General features: G+C 36.1%; 1 protein-coding gene across 1 annotated transcript in view; it reads left to right on the top strand.

Annotated features, from left to right (window-relative positions):
- Positions 1-14,442, top strand: part of CORIN (corin, serine peptidase) — a 234,978-nt gene extending 220,536 nt beyond the window's left edge. The window contains exons 18-22 of the mRNA XM_069105180.1: positions 710-759; positions 925-1,099; positions 5,932-6,203; positions 8,018-8,151; positions 12,531-14,442. Of these exons, the coding sequence (XP_068961281.1) occupies positions 710-759; positions 925-1,099; positions 5,932-6,203; positions 8,018-8,151; positions 12,531-12,713 (814 nt within the window). The 3' untranslated portion in view covers positions 12,714-14,442. The remainder of the gene's footprint in view (positions 1-709; positions 760-924; positions 1,100-5,931; positions 6,204-8,017; positions 8,152-12,530) is intronic.
- The last annotated feature ends 2,471 nt before the right edge of the window (positions 14,443-16,913 follow it).

Raw genomic sequence — 16,913 nt, 5'->3', positions numbered from 1 at the left:
AAACCAGCCAACAGAAGAACCAACACTGGCAGAACCAGCCATACAAAGATGCAGATTTAGACTTGATGTTAGAAGGAAACAACCTAACAATTACAGTTGTTCATAAGAAGAATGGGCTACCTCAGGAGGCAACACCTTCCTCTTCCTTTGAGCTCTTCAAGCAGTCAGGCGATTAGTCACTTGTTAGATATGCTATTGTGGAAATTGCTTTTGTGTATGACTTGGAGTCAGTGACCACTGAGGTCCTTTCTAACTTTCACAATCCATGATCCATGATTCTGTGACTATATATGGCTTTCCCTCTTAGAATGTAAGCTCCCTGAGGGCAGGGACTGTCTCGCTTTCATGTAAACTTAACATAATAAGCACTTAATAAATGAATTTTTTATTCATTCAATTATTTCCCTACATATTACTCAATAGAAGCTGCTAGGGAGTAGATAGCTTTCAGGAGAAGCTTGCTCTTATAGAAGTAGACAGTAATGATACATAGATTCATTATCCTGGGAACATAGACTTGAATAATGGCATTATGAATATTTTTGGCCAAAGCAATAAAATTGTAGAGGGATTTCAAATTGCCAAAATCATTGATGCTGACAAGATCATAAATCTTTGAACCCTTTTACTTGTTCATCAAGGTAGCATTTGTGGTGATTTGCAAAGATATGAGGTTAATATGTATACTGTTTTATTTCTCTAAATATAGGCACCCTTGTCAAAGCAGAAGTTGGATTTCTCTCTTGTGCTCTGAACAAGGTGAGAGAAGTAGTGAGGTAATCATATGGCATGAATTTAATTCCGTTGATTTGCTCAGGACAAAAATGAAAAATATCTTAATTGAGGATACATCTGCATGACAACCTAATGTTTGGATGGCTATCAATGGATGGGTAATCTTCTATGGTCTATGTTCTTTGGCAGACTGTGGCCGTCGGCCTGCAGCTCGTATGTACAAGAGGATTCTGGGTGGCAGGACAAGTCGACCTGGAAGATGGCCATGGCAGTGCTCCTTGCAGAGTGAACCAAGTGGACACATTTGTGGTTGTGTTCTGATTGCCAAAAAGTGGGTTTTGACTGTTGCTCATTGCTTTGAGGGGTGAGTTGTATGTTTTGTTTAGCTACATATGAGCCTGTTTGTCCTATATACATTTGTAACTAGAGTCTTTTTTTTGTCATGCCATTGTATATGATGCATGTTATCAGTCTGTGGAAGTAGAAAAGGAATGGGTGATCTTCTCCCTTGTGGTCAGTGTCCATTGGTGGTGATATTCTTATGCTGTAAATCATAAAATTTCACAGACTATTCACAATTATTGGCATATTAGCATGAAGGCTAATGTGTTCAGAATGAAAGAGGATGATATTTAGTGGACTCGTTCTTGGGATGGAATTTATCCAAATTTAACCTTCTTTCTAGGCTTATTAGTTGGTCAGTTTTATAGAACTTTAAGAGAATAGCATAGTGAAATAGGATTCCAAGTTTTATCATCTTGTCTGGGAGCAGATAGAAGAACTGCAAATACAGTATGATAAGAACAGAATGAAGCCATGAATTATTTTGCCATGACCATTAAGTTATTGGGGAATTTTTCAATCCTTGTCACAAGATAGGTTTTATTGGCAAAATCACAAATCCTTGAAGTATTGAAACACTTCATACCCACTATGTACAAGGTATGATGTGAGAAACATCACTCATTGATAGGGATAATTAATACTAGTTTGCATCAAATGCTTAGAAAGCACATGGTAATGCTCATGATTTGCAATGGGCCAGACCTTCTTGGAAGCATTTTCCATTTTTGATGTAAAATCCCTCGATAATAAGATAAGGTTAACAAGACTGCAGTCACAAATTTCCCAGAAAGATGATCAAAAGTTTAAAAATTCATCTAGCCATTCATTGTCACCCTTTCATATCCACCTTTGGTGTCCAAATGTATATTTCTGTTGAAGAATCTGGGTGAAATGTAAACAAAGCATGACAGTTGAGTAGTGTGTGTTTATGCTTAAAGAAAGAGACATGGTATCAAAAGATGTGATGTTGTATAGTATTATTTGTGATGAAAAACCACATCCAAAATTTAATCAAGAACATGAAGATCTCAGGGGTGGCTAGGTGGCATGGTGAGTAGAGCGTCGGCCCCGGTGTCAGGAGGACCCAAGTTCGGTTCTGGCCTCAGACACTTAACACCCACACAAAAATACTAGCCGTATAACCTTGGGCAAGTTACTTAACCCCAATTGCCCTCAAAAAAAAAAAAAAAGAACATGAAGATCTCAGGATAGGAACAGGAATTTATTCTCTTCCTCGGGTGAAGAAGGCAGTCTTCCCCATGACTGATCATGAGGAAGAGGCATGTTACAAAAGGCAGGACAAGAATTTATACTCTAATGTAATCAAATCCTTTCCCCTGGCTATCCCTTCTCCCATTGGCTGAGAGGTGAGTTCAAGTCCCACCCCGAAAATCTTCCCCAATGGTAAACAACAGAGGAGCCTGCCACTATGGCTTATAAAGAACAAGGATGCTGATTGATAGCAAGGGAAAGGGGGAAAAGGGTCCCAAAGCAATGGGAAGGAGTGGGCTCGGCTGTCCCTGACCCTCCCCTGGCCGGGAGGAGGGGCCTGCAGAGGTGGGAAATCTGAAAGCCTCCTGAAAGGGCTTGAATGGGGTAAGGGAAGAGAGAGGGAAGTTCTGAGAAGTTTTCACTTCCCCCCAGACAGTATGAACTTAAAAGGATCTATGAAAAAGAGTATCTGGCCATCTGTAAAGCACTGGGAACAGAGTTTAAGAAAGTACTCTTAAGTTTCTTAGAAATTGCTTAATGTGGGGGCGGCCAGGTAGCACAGCGAGTAAGAGCACCGGCTCCAGTGTTGAGAAGACCTGGAGATCGAATCCCGGGCTCAGACATTTAGCACCCACCCAGAAACACCTGGCCGTGTAACCTTGAGCAAGTTACTTAACCCCAATTGCTTAAAAAAAAAAAAAAAAAAAGAAATTGCTTAATGTGGTTGACCACTGTGAAATAGATATTACAAATAGTCATTCTTTATAACTACTCCAGTGCCTCTGTGAGTACCACACCAAATGTTACTGTAGGGATTTCCATTGCCGGGAGATTCATTTGCCAGAGTGAGAACTGAGAAGACAGAAGGGTCTTTTAGACCTGTCTCCTCTAATTATGCTTGGGTAAAGACATAATGTTGATTCTTCTGCAACTGGGTGGGCATTTTAAAAATTCAAATCAAGTATTAAAAAAGAAAAAGTATACATTTGTCTTACTATATCAAGTCCAGTGTGTAATTTAAGGTTATGATTTGATTGGAGACATAGGAGGGACACTTATCAGATTTTCAAATAACAGAAACTATGTTGCATACATAACCAACTCAAGATTCAAAAACATCTTGACAGGTTGGATCATTGAAATGAAACCAAGAAGATGAAATTTAACAACTATAAATATAGAGCTCTGAATTTAACTTGAAAAAAAATCAACTGCATAAGTACAAAATGGATAAGTGCAGGCTTAGCAGATCATGTGGAAAAGGCCTAGGAATTTTAATTGACTACAGACTTCATAGGAGTCCAAAGTGTTATACAACTTCCAAAAAAGCTAATGCAGTCTCAGTCTACATTAACAGAAGTCTAATATCTAGATTGAGGCAGGTTTTTATCTTGGTTTACTCTGTTCTGGTTAGACTGCATTGGATCTAGTTCTTGACTTGGATATTTTGTGAATTATGTTCATTAACTATATAAATGAGGACAACTAGGAAAAGGGTCTAAAAATCATCTCATAATATCCATTTGTGTAATGGGCTTCTCCCCCACCCCCTTACCTTCTCAATAGGTGGAGGAGAGGGCAGAAGGAGGAAGAGAATTTGGAACTGAAAATAAATTTAAAGGGCTAAAAATAACTAATTGTTAAAGGGGCAAGCTGTAAAGGACTAAAAACAATCATGTCATATGAGGAATGGTTAAAAGAATTTGAGATGTTTGATCTTAAATGAAAAGGCTTATTGGGGGCAGCATACATATTTGAAATACATGAAAAGAGGTTATGTGGAAACAGGATTAAAATTGTTTTCTGTTGAGAACTAGGACCAAGGAATAGGTACAGATTTTATCTTCTAATGAAAAAGAACTTAATGATTCTGGGCATCCAAAAGCGAAATATTGCTACTTGCTTTTGCTGATTCTTAATGAAATAGAACTTTTCTCCTTTTTGTGGGAATCAGTTGTAAATAGTAAGATGCTTATTAGACACAACTCAATTACATCAAGCAGTTTTGTTGGTATGTGATTTATTACCTTAAAATAAGTGTCTTGTCTGATCCAAAATGATTTCTAGTCACTAAAATGGGAATTGATAGATTTTTTTCCTTCCTTTTTTCTTCTCCTTTCTTTTCTTTCTTTTCATAATGTTAGATGCTATGAAATGTTTATCATTGAAGTAACTAGATGGGTCAAAGAGTAAACAACTTGAATGAGAAGGAATCAAACTAATATAACCTCCAGTAAATGTGTTAATTTCCCAGAAAGTCATGAGCTTCTTTGGATGAATTGAAGGGAGAACCCTTTAGATATTACCCAGTACTCAACTCTTTCATTATTACTGTTACTACATAGCTCTAGTTAGTTTTTGTTAAAATAGGAAAAACAAAGATTGATGCTTTTAATACATTTTCATTAGGATTGTTTAAATGTTTCACCCTTTCATCAAGGCATTCCCCATTCCTAGGAGGAGAAGTCCTTTAGGCTTCCTTTTCTTTGGTTTCATCTTTTTCATTCTCCTTTGAACCTCCATCAGTCTCCTCCTCTTCCTACTTTACCAATCACTTCTACCTTTCTCACTTTGAGAACTTAGCCTTCAACATGCTTTGTTATTCAGAATGTTGCCCCCTGGAAGTGTGATTTTTGCTTTTTTCATATTGTAGGAATTTGCTTATTAGTCAATGCACTATTCAAATGTTTTCTAGTGTAAATAATTACAGCTTTGTTTTTTAATTTAATTTTTTTCAATGAACAGAAATCAATTTCCTTTCCTCTTCCCCCACCCAAGAAAAAAAAGAAAGAAAATGAAAACCCTTGTAACAAATATGTATAATCAAGTAAAACAGATTCCAGCTTTGACTATGCCTAAAAATATATAGACTTTATTCACACTAAGTCTATTCTTTCTCTATGAGAAGTTGGATAGCTTGCTTCATCCTTGGTCTTCCAGAATTGTGGTTGTTCATTGCATTGATAAGAGTTACTTAGTTTTAAAAAATAATTTATCTTTACAATGCTGTTTTTATTATATAAATTGTTCTTCCAGTTCTGCTTACTTCACTTTTTACTAGTTCATATAAAGTCTTTCTAGGTTTCTCTGAAACTTTCCCTTTCTACATTCATTATAGTACAGTAGTATTCCATATTTTTTAACCATTCCTCAATTGATGGGCTGTTAAAAATTTCCATGTTTCTTCAATTCAGTTTTCTTAATTAGATAAAAAATAACAAATTAATAATTCAGAAGCAGTACAGTATAGTGTGAGGAGCAATGGATTCATAGAGAGAGGAGTGAATTTGAATTCAAGCAATGCCTTGGATTCAAATCTTTCCTCTAATACTTACAAATCATACGACTATAAATGAACTATTTAACCTCCCCAAGCTTCAGTTTCCTGATGTGTAAAATAGCCCTAAGAATTTCTGTGGTACCTGTCAGAAAGATTTGTTGTAACCATCAAAAAGAAAGTGTATGTAAAATAGTTTATAAACCTTAAAACACTTAAATTGAATTTCATACAGCGAAACCAATGAACTCACCCCAAATTTAAAGTTTGAAAATTTTCATCTGTATTTAAATCTTTAATCTATTTTTAATCTATATGTAATCTAAGTTCAAATGTTAATGCCTCTTATTATGCTATTCAAGGAGAGAAAATGCTGCTGTGTGGAAAGTGGTACTTGGTATAAACAATCTGGATCACCCATCAATCTTTATGCAGACACGGCTAGTGAAGACTATTATCTTACATCCTCGATACAACAGAGCAGTGGTTGACTATGATATCAGCATTGTGGAGCTAAATGAAGATATCGTTGAAACCAGTTATGTCCGTCCAGTCTGCTTGCCCAGATCACAACAGGTGGTAGAGCCTGATACTTATTGCTACATCACAGGCTGGGGACACATGGGCAACAAAAGTAAGTCAGAATCTTAGAGGACTCTTTGAGAAGTGCTGTTTACTTGTGATGTCATATCACTGTGATGGTTTATGCATTTGCTTGATTTTTTTAAAGGAAAGGATGCATTGCCTTTTAAAATGTTTATGAGACTATAGACTTTCCTGTCATTCAAGTTAACAATGTTTAAAATATTTGTCTAGGATCAGTGTGTAATTAGCAGATGATTACATTTTCTGTGCCAAGACAATCTGTATCTAAGAGATGCGGTTACATTCATATATTTGACATAGACTACATACCAACTAAATATAGGATGTCTGGGATGAAGAAAGTCAGCAACCAAAAGGTCTCGGAGGCTCAGCAAGACTGAGATAGTTGCAAAATGTTCAAGCAGTGCAGAATGAGGCAGACAGTGGAATCTTGGAACCACCAGAATTCTGACCTATATTCAGTTATGGTCTGTTTATGTTTCATTAGACCAGTGTGTGTAGATTGTAGTAAAAGCCCAGTGGTATTTGCAACCCCTAAAACAATCACAGTTCTACTAATATGAAAAAGAACAATGGTTTATTCTCTTCAGTTAGAAAGGTTTGACCCCCCCCCACCAGGATAGTATAAGTGTACCTTAAGTAATAATGAGTTAGCTCTACTTCCTGATTCTAAGTGGTGTTAATTCTATTTTATTTTATAATTTTATAATTCTATTTTATTCTCTTTAGTCTACTTGAAAGGTTAAATTATAATAATAGCTGCTGTCAACAAAAATGTGCCAAGATAATATGAGATCAGAGCACTCTCCACATTACCTAAAATTTCTGCTTCAAACATGGGATAACATTGAACACACCATTCCTCTTATAACCCTTAAAGCACTTTACAGCCATTTTTTTGCCCCTAACTAAGCTTAATAAAGAGGCTTGGCAACTGTCTTATTTATTATCAGCCTCTGAAAAGGAAACTGTAGAAGAAACTTTATAGAATTGTTCACACATTGAGATTCATACCTGCTGCCTTCAAGTAATCCATAATTATTTGAAGAAAACTTTCACCTGCAATGTGAAAGTTTGACATATACTCAACACTGAGGTGTTTGTTACTCACTGTTCTTAAGAGATTATGTTGGAGTCCCCATCACATTTTCTGTTTTGTTTCCCAGGACAAGAATTACAAGACATTCTTCATGAGTTTTTCAGAGCCTGTTAGCATAAGAGCATTGGCTCCAGTATGCCATGAGACAGACGCAGTGCCCAACTTGCATGGGTCATGCCTGACTCCATTATTCTAAACATACATACTAGTACTCTGGAAAAGCAAGACTAACTCATGAATATGTGATTGAATAAGTTAGCTATTTTGGGGTCTAGATTTTCTTATCTCTGTGTTGACAAAATTAGATTAGATGATTTTGAAAGGTCTCTTCAAGTTCCAAATTCGTGATTTCACTGGCACTTCCAAGATCTAGGTTAAGGGCCAAGGTGCTGCTACCATAGTCCAAGCAAAGCAACGCAGTATATTGGGAAGAGCCTTAGGATAGGAGGCAAGAGCCCTGATTTAAAGATGGTGATTTAGCACCATCTTTGTCACTTTAGGAAAATGTCTTCCCCTCTTTAAGTCTCTTTCTTTATCTGCATAGTGAAGAGACAAATGATTTCTAAAGTTCCTTCCAACTCCAAAATTCCTTTGATTCTAGAAAACAAATGTAAATGTAATTGAAATATTTTAATAAGGGCTAATAAATTTTCTATTTTGAAAAAAGAAACCAAACTTTCTCATTTAAAACCCCATGGGCCTTTATTTAATGTATGATTTTACCATCTCTTAAAAAATTTTAGTGCCTTTTAAACTTCAAGAGGGAGAAGTCCGTATCATTTCTCTGGAACAGTGCCAATCCTACTTTGATATGAAAACTATTACTACCAGAATGATATGTGCAGGTTACGAGTCTGGCACTGTGGATTCCTGTATGGTGAGTAGTCCCTTTACTTGTCAAATACACCAATTTAGGAAAATTAATGATAGTGCTTATATTCATGAATATTATTTCATACATTTTTGAAGCTACTTGGATGCAGAATTTGTAATTGTTTATAATTTTATCTTTCCTTTTACCCAGGCTTGTCACATGATTTTGGGGGAAACCATTTAACCTGTCTTGGGTTTAGTTTCATTACCTTTTAAATGAGGGGGCTGGTCTGCTACTTATTATCTGTGTCATGTTTGGAAAATCACTTAACTTCTCTGGGTCTCAGATTCCTCATCTGTTAAGTGTTGGGGTTGGGCTGTATGATCCCAAAAGTCCCTTCTACCTCTAGACCCTTTGAGTACATGGTCCCCTTCTAGCTCTAAATTGTATGAATTCTCTACCTCCCTCAATACACATTCATGCATGTGGCATGCAACACATAACACAATGGGCTTCATGAATCGTGGATCTCACTATGGTCACTTCCATTTTTGTCTTTGTATATCTAACATGTAGCACTATGGATTAGTGGAAAGAGAGTTAAATTTGAACCAAGGAAGGCCTGGGTTTGAGTAATGCCTTTGACACATGCTGGCTATGTAACCCTGGGCAAATCACTTACCCTCTTGTGCTCCATGCAACACTAAGACTATAAAGCTTTGAGGAAACAACAATCATCATTGTTAGTGTTTCCTCATTTGTGAGTTCCCTATCCCAATGAAATCACCGGCTCAGCCTCCATTTCCTATCCCTGCCATGTGCCTGGCCATAATAGGTGCTTAATAAATGATTATTGATTAATTGATGTAGAGCCCCTGTTTTCCCACTTAACTTTTCAGTGCTAGAAGCAGTATCCTTAAATAGTAGCACTGGGATGAAAGAGGAGGAAACACACACTCTCCTGAAGTACCCCATTTCACTTCTGAACAACTCAACTCATTAGCAATTTTTTTTTCTTATAGTAAACCTAAATATGACTCTTTGGAATTACTTCCCACCATTTCTAATCCTGTCATCAAAGAACAAGTGCAAAATTACAGATGTAACATCCCTGAGTAATCTATCAGCTCTTCACCTTATTTTTATTTCTTAAGCCTGAATCATATTTTCCACCCTTCCACCCCCCCACCCCGCCATCCACCACCTCTTGCTCCCTTTTCCTCTATCCACTTTTACATTTAATCACCTATTTTCAAGACTTATACTGACTTGTTTGGGAGGACCTTGGAAAGCTCTTCAGAGAATTACTCTATTTAATTCTTTACAAAAGATATTGGTACCTAAAGTGCCTGCCTCTTCTTGTCATGAACTTTGCAAAATGACCATGTGTTCCACAAAAAAAGGGATGCTACTTATTGCTACTGGGTGCACAATGAAGTCAACCTCAGTGACTCCTTTTGCTATCACTATGGGAAGAACTTGTAGTCATCATCTTTGCTTCAGTTTCTTTATGTCTTGGTTCCATTCATAGGGATAATGTCAATATGAATATGATTGTAATTCTCTATTCATGTATCAATTCATTGTTTAAGGATCACATAAATCAATAGTAAAATTGATGTTTTTTAAAAATCAAGTGCAATTCCTTTTTCATATTGGGTGATTGGAAGGCCCTTAAACATCCTAGTTCTCTCCCTTTACAAATTCTCTGACTGATCAATGTCCTTCCTAAAATATAGTGCTCAGAACTGAATTTGGTACTCCAGATGTAGTCTTACTGGGTGGCATAAAATGTAGCTATCATCTCCTACATTCTAGACATTATTCTCATATTAGACCTCTAAGATCTTTAAGATCACATTAGGTTTTTTTGGTTTTGTTTTTGTTTTTGGCTATCATGTGCCTTTAGACTCATATTGAGGCTTCAACCTTGTTTAAAAAAAAAAAAGAAACTTTTTTAAGCTCACGTGCTATCTCATCACATTCTCCCTCTACCATTTTACTCTTTCCTCATTTATGAAATGGGGAAGTTGAACTAGATGAATCCCAAGGTTCTTTATAGCTCTGAAGCCTGTGATTCTGTGTCTGGACATTTTACAATGAAGGGACCTCCACTCTTCCTATCCCATCCCTCCACTTCCCTCCTTTCCCTTCCTATATTGACTTTAGTAGAGACAAGTCAGTTTTCATTAATTCTTTAGTCTCTTTTTGGCTCTTGCCTTAGTCAAATTCCCCAGATGCAAAACTGGCATTAAATGTGGTCTAATTATTATTAGGTCAGATAAAGAGCAAGTATTGATGTGCTTCTTCTCATTCTATGCTACCTGCTATTAGTTGATAAACTCACCTAAATGGAGTAAAAGGAATCTTTGACATGCAGACTATGCTTTACCAGTCTCACCTGTGAACAAGAGCCTTTAATCTTCAATAAAAGGGCCCATTTATAATTAGAATCCAAAGGGGAGAGAGGAAAAAGAACCAAAGAGGCAGGGCCACTAATTCTGCATATTTCTTCTTGGCTGCATTTCAGAACCAGGCTGGATATGGTTATTTATTGTTATCTGATGTAATCTCTCTCAGTATACACATAAAAGATGACTAATGACCATCTTCAGAGTTGCCTATTACTTTAAAACTTTTTATATTTCATTTTGTTTTTCTGTTACAAAGAAGATCCTTTATGTGAGAAAAAAATTGTTTTTTCCTGTTACCAAAGTTCATTGGCTAATTAAGTTGCCTAATAGAATTGCCTTCAATGAACTGAGCCATTTTTTCTCCTTACTCAATTATCCTTTATCATTCAGTTAAGGCAAAACAGTTTTCTCAGTACCATTAGAATTATGTCCATTATATCAACCTTAGGCAGAATAATCACTGTTTGCACCTTTCTCTCAGAAGGTAGGGTGGTACAATGAAAAATTATATCTTTGCTTCATTTACCAGTAATTATATTAAATAATGTTCTTAAAATCACTGTATAGGAAGGTCATCAGCCATCATTTATTTTATGTCTGAAGATAGTAGAATTGTTGTAGACCAGCCCAAACAAAGATGATCTATCATTCTTATATGAACAGTTTATTGACATTTCTTATGTAAGCCCCACTTCTTTTCCAGAATGATCTGGTCAATTCACAGCACTACCACAAGTATATTAACGAGACTGACTTCCCATAGACCCTACAATATTGGCTATTTCTTTTTGTTTTTGATCTTTGCTAGAGGCAGAAAGATGTATTGAATAGAGAGTTAGCCTCAGAATCAAGATCTGAATCCAAGTTCCACCTTAGACACATGCTGATTAAATCACAGTTTTCCCTCCAAGTTACTTAACACTCATCCTGGGAATTTTCTAAGATGAAAAGTTGCAAGAGTTGCTAACCTGCATTGATAAAGGTAGTTTCTTTCTACCAAATCTCCCTACACCAATGAAATCATAGGACCAGAGCAAAAAAAATCCCCAAACCATCTTTACCAAAGATATATGGCATGGTTGGATATGAAGTGAAATACAAGAATTGTTTTCAGGTCAATTTCTTTTATTAGTGATATGGAAATTTTTTCATATAATTGTTGATATCTCGCATTTATTATTTTGTAAATGATTCGTTTCCTTTGTTCATGTCTTTTGGGGAATGGCTCTGGATGTTATATTTGTGCAAATTCTGTGTGCATCACGAATACTAGCACTGTGCATTACCTCCTAGAGAGAATGAGGCATCTGAATAGAACTTTTTATGGAAGATGTCACCTTCCTTTTAAAAAATATATGTGGTAATATATGAATATATTTGTATTTACGCCTATTTTTTTCTGAGCATTTAAAAAAATTCTTGTCCCAATAACCTGATTTAGGGAGCCCAATGGACAATAGTAAGGATTTTCAGATGACTTTAGATTTAAAGCATTCTTTTTCAGGGTAAAATTCCTTCACATGCATAAGCAGAAAAATAAACTGGGAGTAGGGGGAGGTAGAAACATGTTGCTGCAGTACTTCTGTGCTTGTTTTATGAAAGTCTATACAAACACTAATTCTTTGGAAATAAGGCTTCTTCCTTAGGGTCCCCTGTGGAAGTGGCCCTATAGTAATTGTTCTAGAACAGAGGACTGAGGTAGTTTGTTCTAGGAAAGTAGCTGTAGGTCGTTTTGTTCTTCTAGATGGTCAGTTTTATAAAAACTTCAAAGACAGATTCTTCTAAATCCTTATTCTACTCTCTAGTTCAATAGTCTGACATGAATCAAGCTTTCTCTATTTGATAGTGATATAATTTTGAACAACTCTAGATATTCTTTACATGAGGAAGCTATAGTGTGATGGGAAAAAAAACAGCTGCAGCTTTTTAAAGTCTTCGAACAAAGTGGCCAAAGAAAACTTTACTATGTTAAATTTTATAATGCTAGAAACGGCAGTGATCATCCTCTGTTACTCTTTACTCTTACAGGGCGACAGTGGTGGGCCTCTTGTTTGTGAGCATCCTGGAGGCCAGTGGACGTTGTTTGGCCTGACTTCATGGGGATCAGTCTGCTTTTCCAAAGTGTTGGGACCAGGTGTTTATAGTAATGTTTCACATTTTGTTGACTGGATTGAACGACAAATATATATCCATACTTTTCTGCTCAACTGATTCCCAAAGTAAAGAAGACTGCCTCTTCAACTGTGAAGGCCTTGTTTTGGGGGACATTGAAGGAAGCACTTTCTACAGGAGGACAATGTGACAGTGTGGCCCAGATGCATAACTTTTTGCCATCTTAGACAGATACTGCTAGCTCCCATACTCTTATTTGCTCTAATTTTATTCTTTCCTTTCTCTTCTTTTTTTTCTTCTTATACTGTGGTGTCATTTCAAACACAATGAGAGGCCCAAAAGGTACAAAAGCAACCCTGCTATTTGGCCTGGCTTAAACTTGTCTCTACCACAAAAATGATAAAAAAAAAAAACTCAATTGATATAAGGAAATGAAGAATGCACTTGGTAAGACACAGGTTAGGTAAAGTTTTGTGGGGTTTTTTTTTGCATCAATATAAAAGTAGCACTGATATCACAAGAGAATAGCTTTTCTGCTAGCTCCAACTAGTTCTGCTGCAGAAAAGTACCCAATTTCCACATTAACATGAGGGACTTGCTTTTGGTTTACTGAGAGCTAAAATTATTTAGATGTCATCACTGTGCCTCTGATTTACTGTATATGATTCTGATAGACTATGCTGAAACCAGTCTTGGAGGGAAAACCTCAGTAGCATTCACATAGAAATGGAATGTGAAAATGTAGCTCATGAGTGCAGACCTTATTTGTTACCTCCATTAGCATGAGCCTCCATTGACTTCAAGTTACTTTTACAAGTACAGCCCCAAAATCTCCCCAATCTTACCTGTCTATGGCTTGGGTTTGTCAATACATTTGGCATTTGACTGATTCCAGTTTTGGAAAGTGGTTCAAAATGCATTGTGAGAATTTTTTTTGGAGTAACTTGTAATTGTGATAATGCAGTGACCAATGCCAAACATAGGAGAACAACCTAAGAACTGCAATGACTTTATGTAATTAGATTCCCCTCTCCTCCCCAAGTGGAACCAAAACTCCCCCAAGTTATTTTTTAATATTTACAGGCTTTTCCTTGTTCACACCATTCTATTAGAAGGTGTGGTTTTGAAATGTTTTAAAGGAAAGAAAGCTTAATCATCTTCATTAAGTTAAAGTAAATCCTTTTGGGAAAACTATTTGATAGTTAATGCTGCAATTTCTTTTTTAATTAAAGTGAAAATTAAAAGAAAAAAATTCATATTATCGAGCACTAGGCCACTTTATACATATATATATATATATATATATCATGAGTTTGAGACAATTTATGGCTTTCTAAAGGATTTTTCTCATGTTATTGAATTAGTTAAAAATAGAAATCTTGCTAATGCCATGAGGTAGTTTATCATGTGATGGTCTCTGTAATATTCCAAAGGTCTTGAGCAGCAACACTCTGATTTCCTTCCACCATTGACCTGACTGCTTCAGCATTCCAAGTAAAGATGATATTTGTAATTTTATAAATGTATTTTTATACTGGTTTTCTATGTGTACACATATTTGTAGTTCAAAAGACACATCTTGACACTGGCCATAGTCTGTAAGAATCAAGCGTGTGAAATTTTTCTTCAAGATGGTAACTATGGTTTTATGACTAAAGCAAGAGCATATGTGTTGTATTATCACTACTGCAGTGATTCACAGAGAATGTGATCACTGGCCTGTTTTGTTTCAATTCCTGTTAAACCAAAACCTGTATAATATACTTATTCTAAAATAACAAATAAAAATGGTAACCTTGTCTTTTGGTGAAACCCTACAGGCAGAGAGGTAATTATATCTCTAACCCCTGACGGGTTCTCGACTCTAAAATTACCTTTCCCCAAGGTGGTAGAAGAGAGAATATTAACTGATTTCTATGAAATATGAGTAAATTTTATATGGTATTTTTTGTGGGACCAAGCCTTAGATGCATTTAATAATAACTGGATCAATGAGTGGGGCTTTGGGGACATTTTGAATTATATAGATAGCTGCTGCTTATAGAATCAGGAAGTTCATTTTTTAGTGGAAAAGAAAAATTCTTCTCTTGCTTTGAAAATTGTATGACTTTTAGTTCCACAAGCAAAAGAAAAAACTTTTCTCCAGAGCTGGGATTTCTAAAATATTATGGGAGCTAGCTCTTTCAAAGGACATTATTAATTTATGTTGGAGTTTACAAAGAAAATGTCGTAGGAACTGTTCTGTTGATAGCAACTTGGAAATCTCAATGATGTATCTAGAGCTTTTTGATTCAGCAAAGTCACCATCTCTTTCTACTAAACATAAGCTTTAAAATAAAAATAAAATTAATTTTAATGTTTAAAAAATGTTGCAAAAGTCATCCAAAGAAACTGACATAGACAAGAGAATTAATACATGAGTAGTTTCAAGGAAAGGCTTCATTTTTATTGTTATGAGATGATAAAACACGGAGATTTCCTTAACTCCAGAGCACCAAACCAAGGTGTTTTTCTTCTTCCTGACATATTATTAATGTCACCCCCTGCAAGAGGTCCAAAGGTGCTCAACAACTACCTTCCATCGACCTAGTTTTTAAAAATTCCCCTTCAATACTGTCAGTCCTAATATAAACCAGGATAAAATAGAATAATTCCAGCTGTTTGAGCTCAAGCCAAGGGTTCTGCTCCATAGCGTTTCTACTGCTCAACTGTCTACCTGATTTTTAAGACCCAGTAGGTCAAATCCCACACAACTTTATTAAAACCCTCTGAATGCTCTGAAAGGCATTGAGCACGGATGCTTCCTTTAAGAATCCTGCCTCTTTATCCTTGGATCTTGAGCAAGCATCTGTCTCAGCAAGGCCTAAATCTAATTACTGGATTGTTATGTGAACTTCATGCCATCATTCTTGCCTTGCTTCCCTTGGAGACATGCGTATTTACCATTCACATAAGTACCTCAATGGTTTTGATACACACAGCAAACTGGTTTTCTTAAAATGTTTAAAAGTCTATGGCAAAAGTGTGTGAAATTTTTTATTGCAAAAATTGAATCTTGTATTATTGAGTGCCGTTCCAAAGGCCCTGGCCCTATGCAAAAGGTGGCTAAGTTTTTGATGGCAGACCAGAAATCACACAAAATATATGACTTCTCTAGGAAATGTGCTGCTTGAAGAATCTGCTTAGAAAATTGACTGATGCTGAGCCATTCTCCAGAGTTCAATCAATTACCTGCAAAATGCAAAAGATAACCACCAATACATAAACCACTAGAAATCACAGAAAAAAAAGTAAATAATCTTCATATTAAAAGAATGATTGCTGGGACAAAATTTGCCCCTCCAGCCCAACCAGGAGAATTTATTGCTTCTCCTTTCCCTCAGCCTTACTACTCACTACCTGTTGAATTAGCAACACTTACCTTAAAACTTGACTATTTGCTGCCTGTACTTGAACAATGGGTTTTGTCTCCAGATAAAGCCAAGATGACCTTTAATCATCCTGAGAATTATATTCTGAATCAGTTTTACTATAAATGAGTGGACCATATATGTGGACAAATAGTCATAAACAACCACAAATCTAGAATGAAGCTCACTTACTCTGGAGACACAAAAAAGGGAATTTCAGTAGTGCTAACACTCTCATTTTATGGATGAAGAAATGGAAGCTGATAGAAATGAAAATCACGTAACTAGTCAGTGGCAGAATTCGAACCCCCAAATCTAGGATTTCTCATTTCAAATCCAGAGTTCTTTTCACTTTACCACCCTACTGCCCAGTCTTTTACCCTAAAGAATAAATTCTCCCTTAGACGGTATTTTTTTCCCCTCACAAACAAGAACACAAAGTCAAGGGTGTGCTGAAATGGCTTTTTTTCTTTCCTCATTAGGCAGCATCATCCAGAATTTTGTGAATCAAAAATTAGATTTTCATTTTTGATATCTGGCCATCTAATCTAGAAAATAATAAAATTTGTTTGGTGAAGGAAATGAGAGGTCAGATAGTTGGGCCTCTATCTGAAGTAATGAATCCCCTCTAAGATATAGCTTCTACTTGAGGACATAGACTTTTCCCCCCAAAAGATTTACGAGATGAAAATCTAGTCAGCAAAATTCTTGTCCAATATAGTGGAACAGTTGGGTTGAGGATTATTTTTCTTAACCACACCCAAGGTAGGTAATTTGAAGTGAGATTGACTTCCAAATATAAACTCCACAGCAGTTCTCTTATTAGGCAAAAATGAAAACTGCCTCCTAAATAACACTTGTTTTATTTACTCATGGGAACTCCTTGTTG

Source organism: Petaurus breviceps, unplaced genomic scaffold, assembly GCF_028583685.1.
Source record: "Petaurus breviceps papuanus isolate PSGF00001 unplaced genomic scaffold, PetGlider_PUasm1.0 76, whole genome shotgun sequence".
NCBI classification, from domain to species: domain Eukaryota; kingdom Metazoa; phylum Chordata; class Mammalia; order Diprotodontia; family Petauridae; genus Petaurus; species Petaurus breviceps.
The sequence above is the reverse complement of the archived record's forward strand: the minus strand, read 5'-3'. Positions and strand labels throughout refer to the sequence as shown.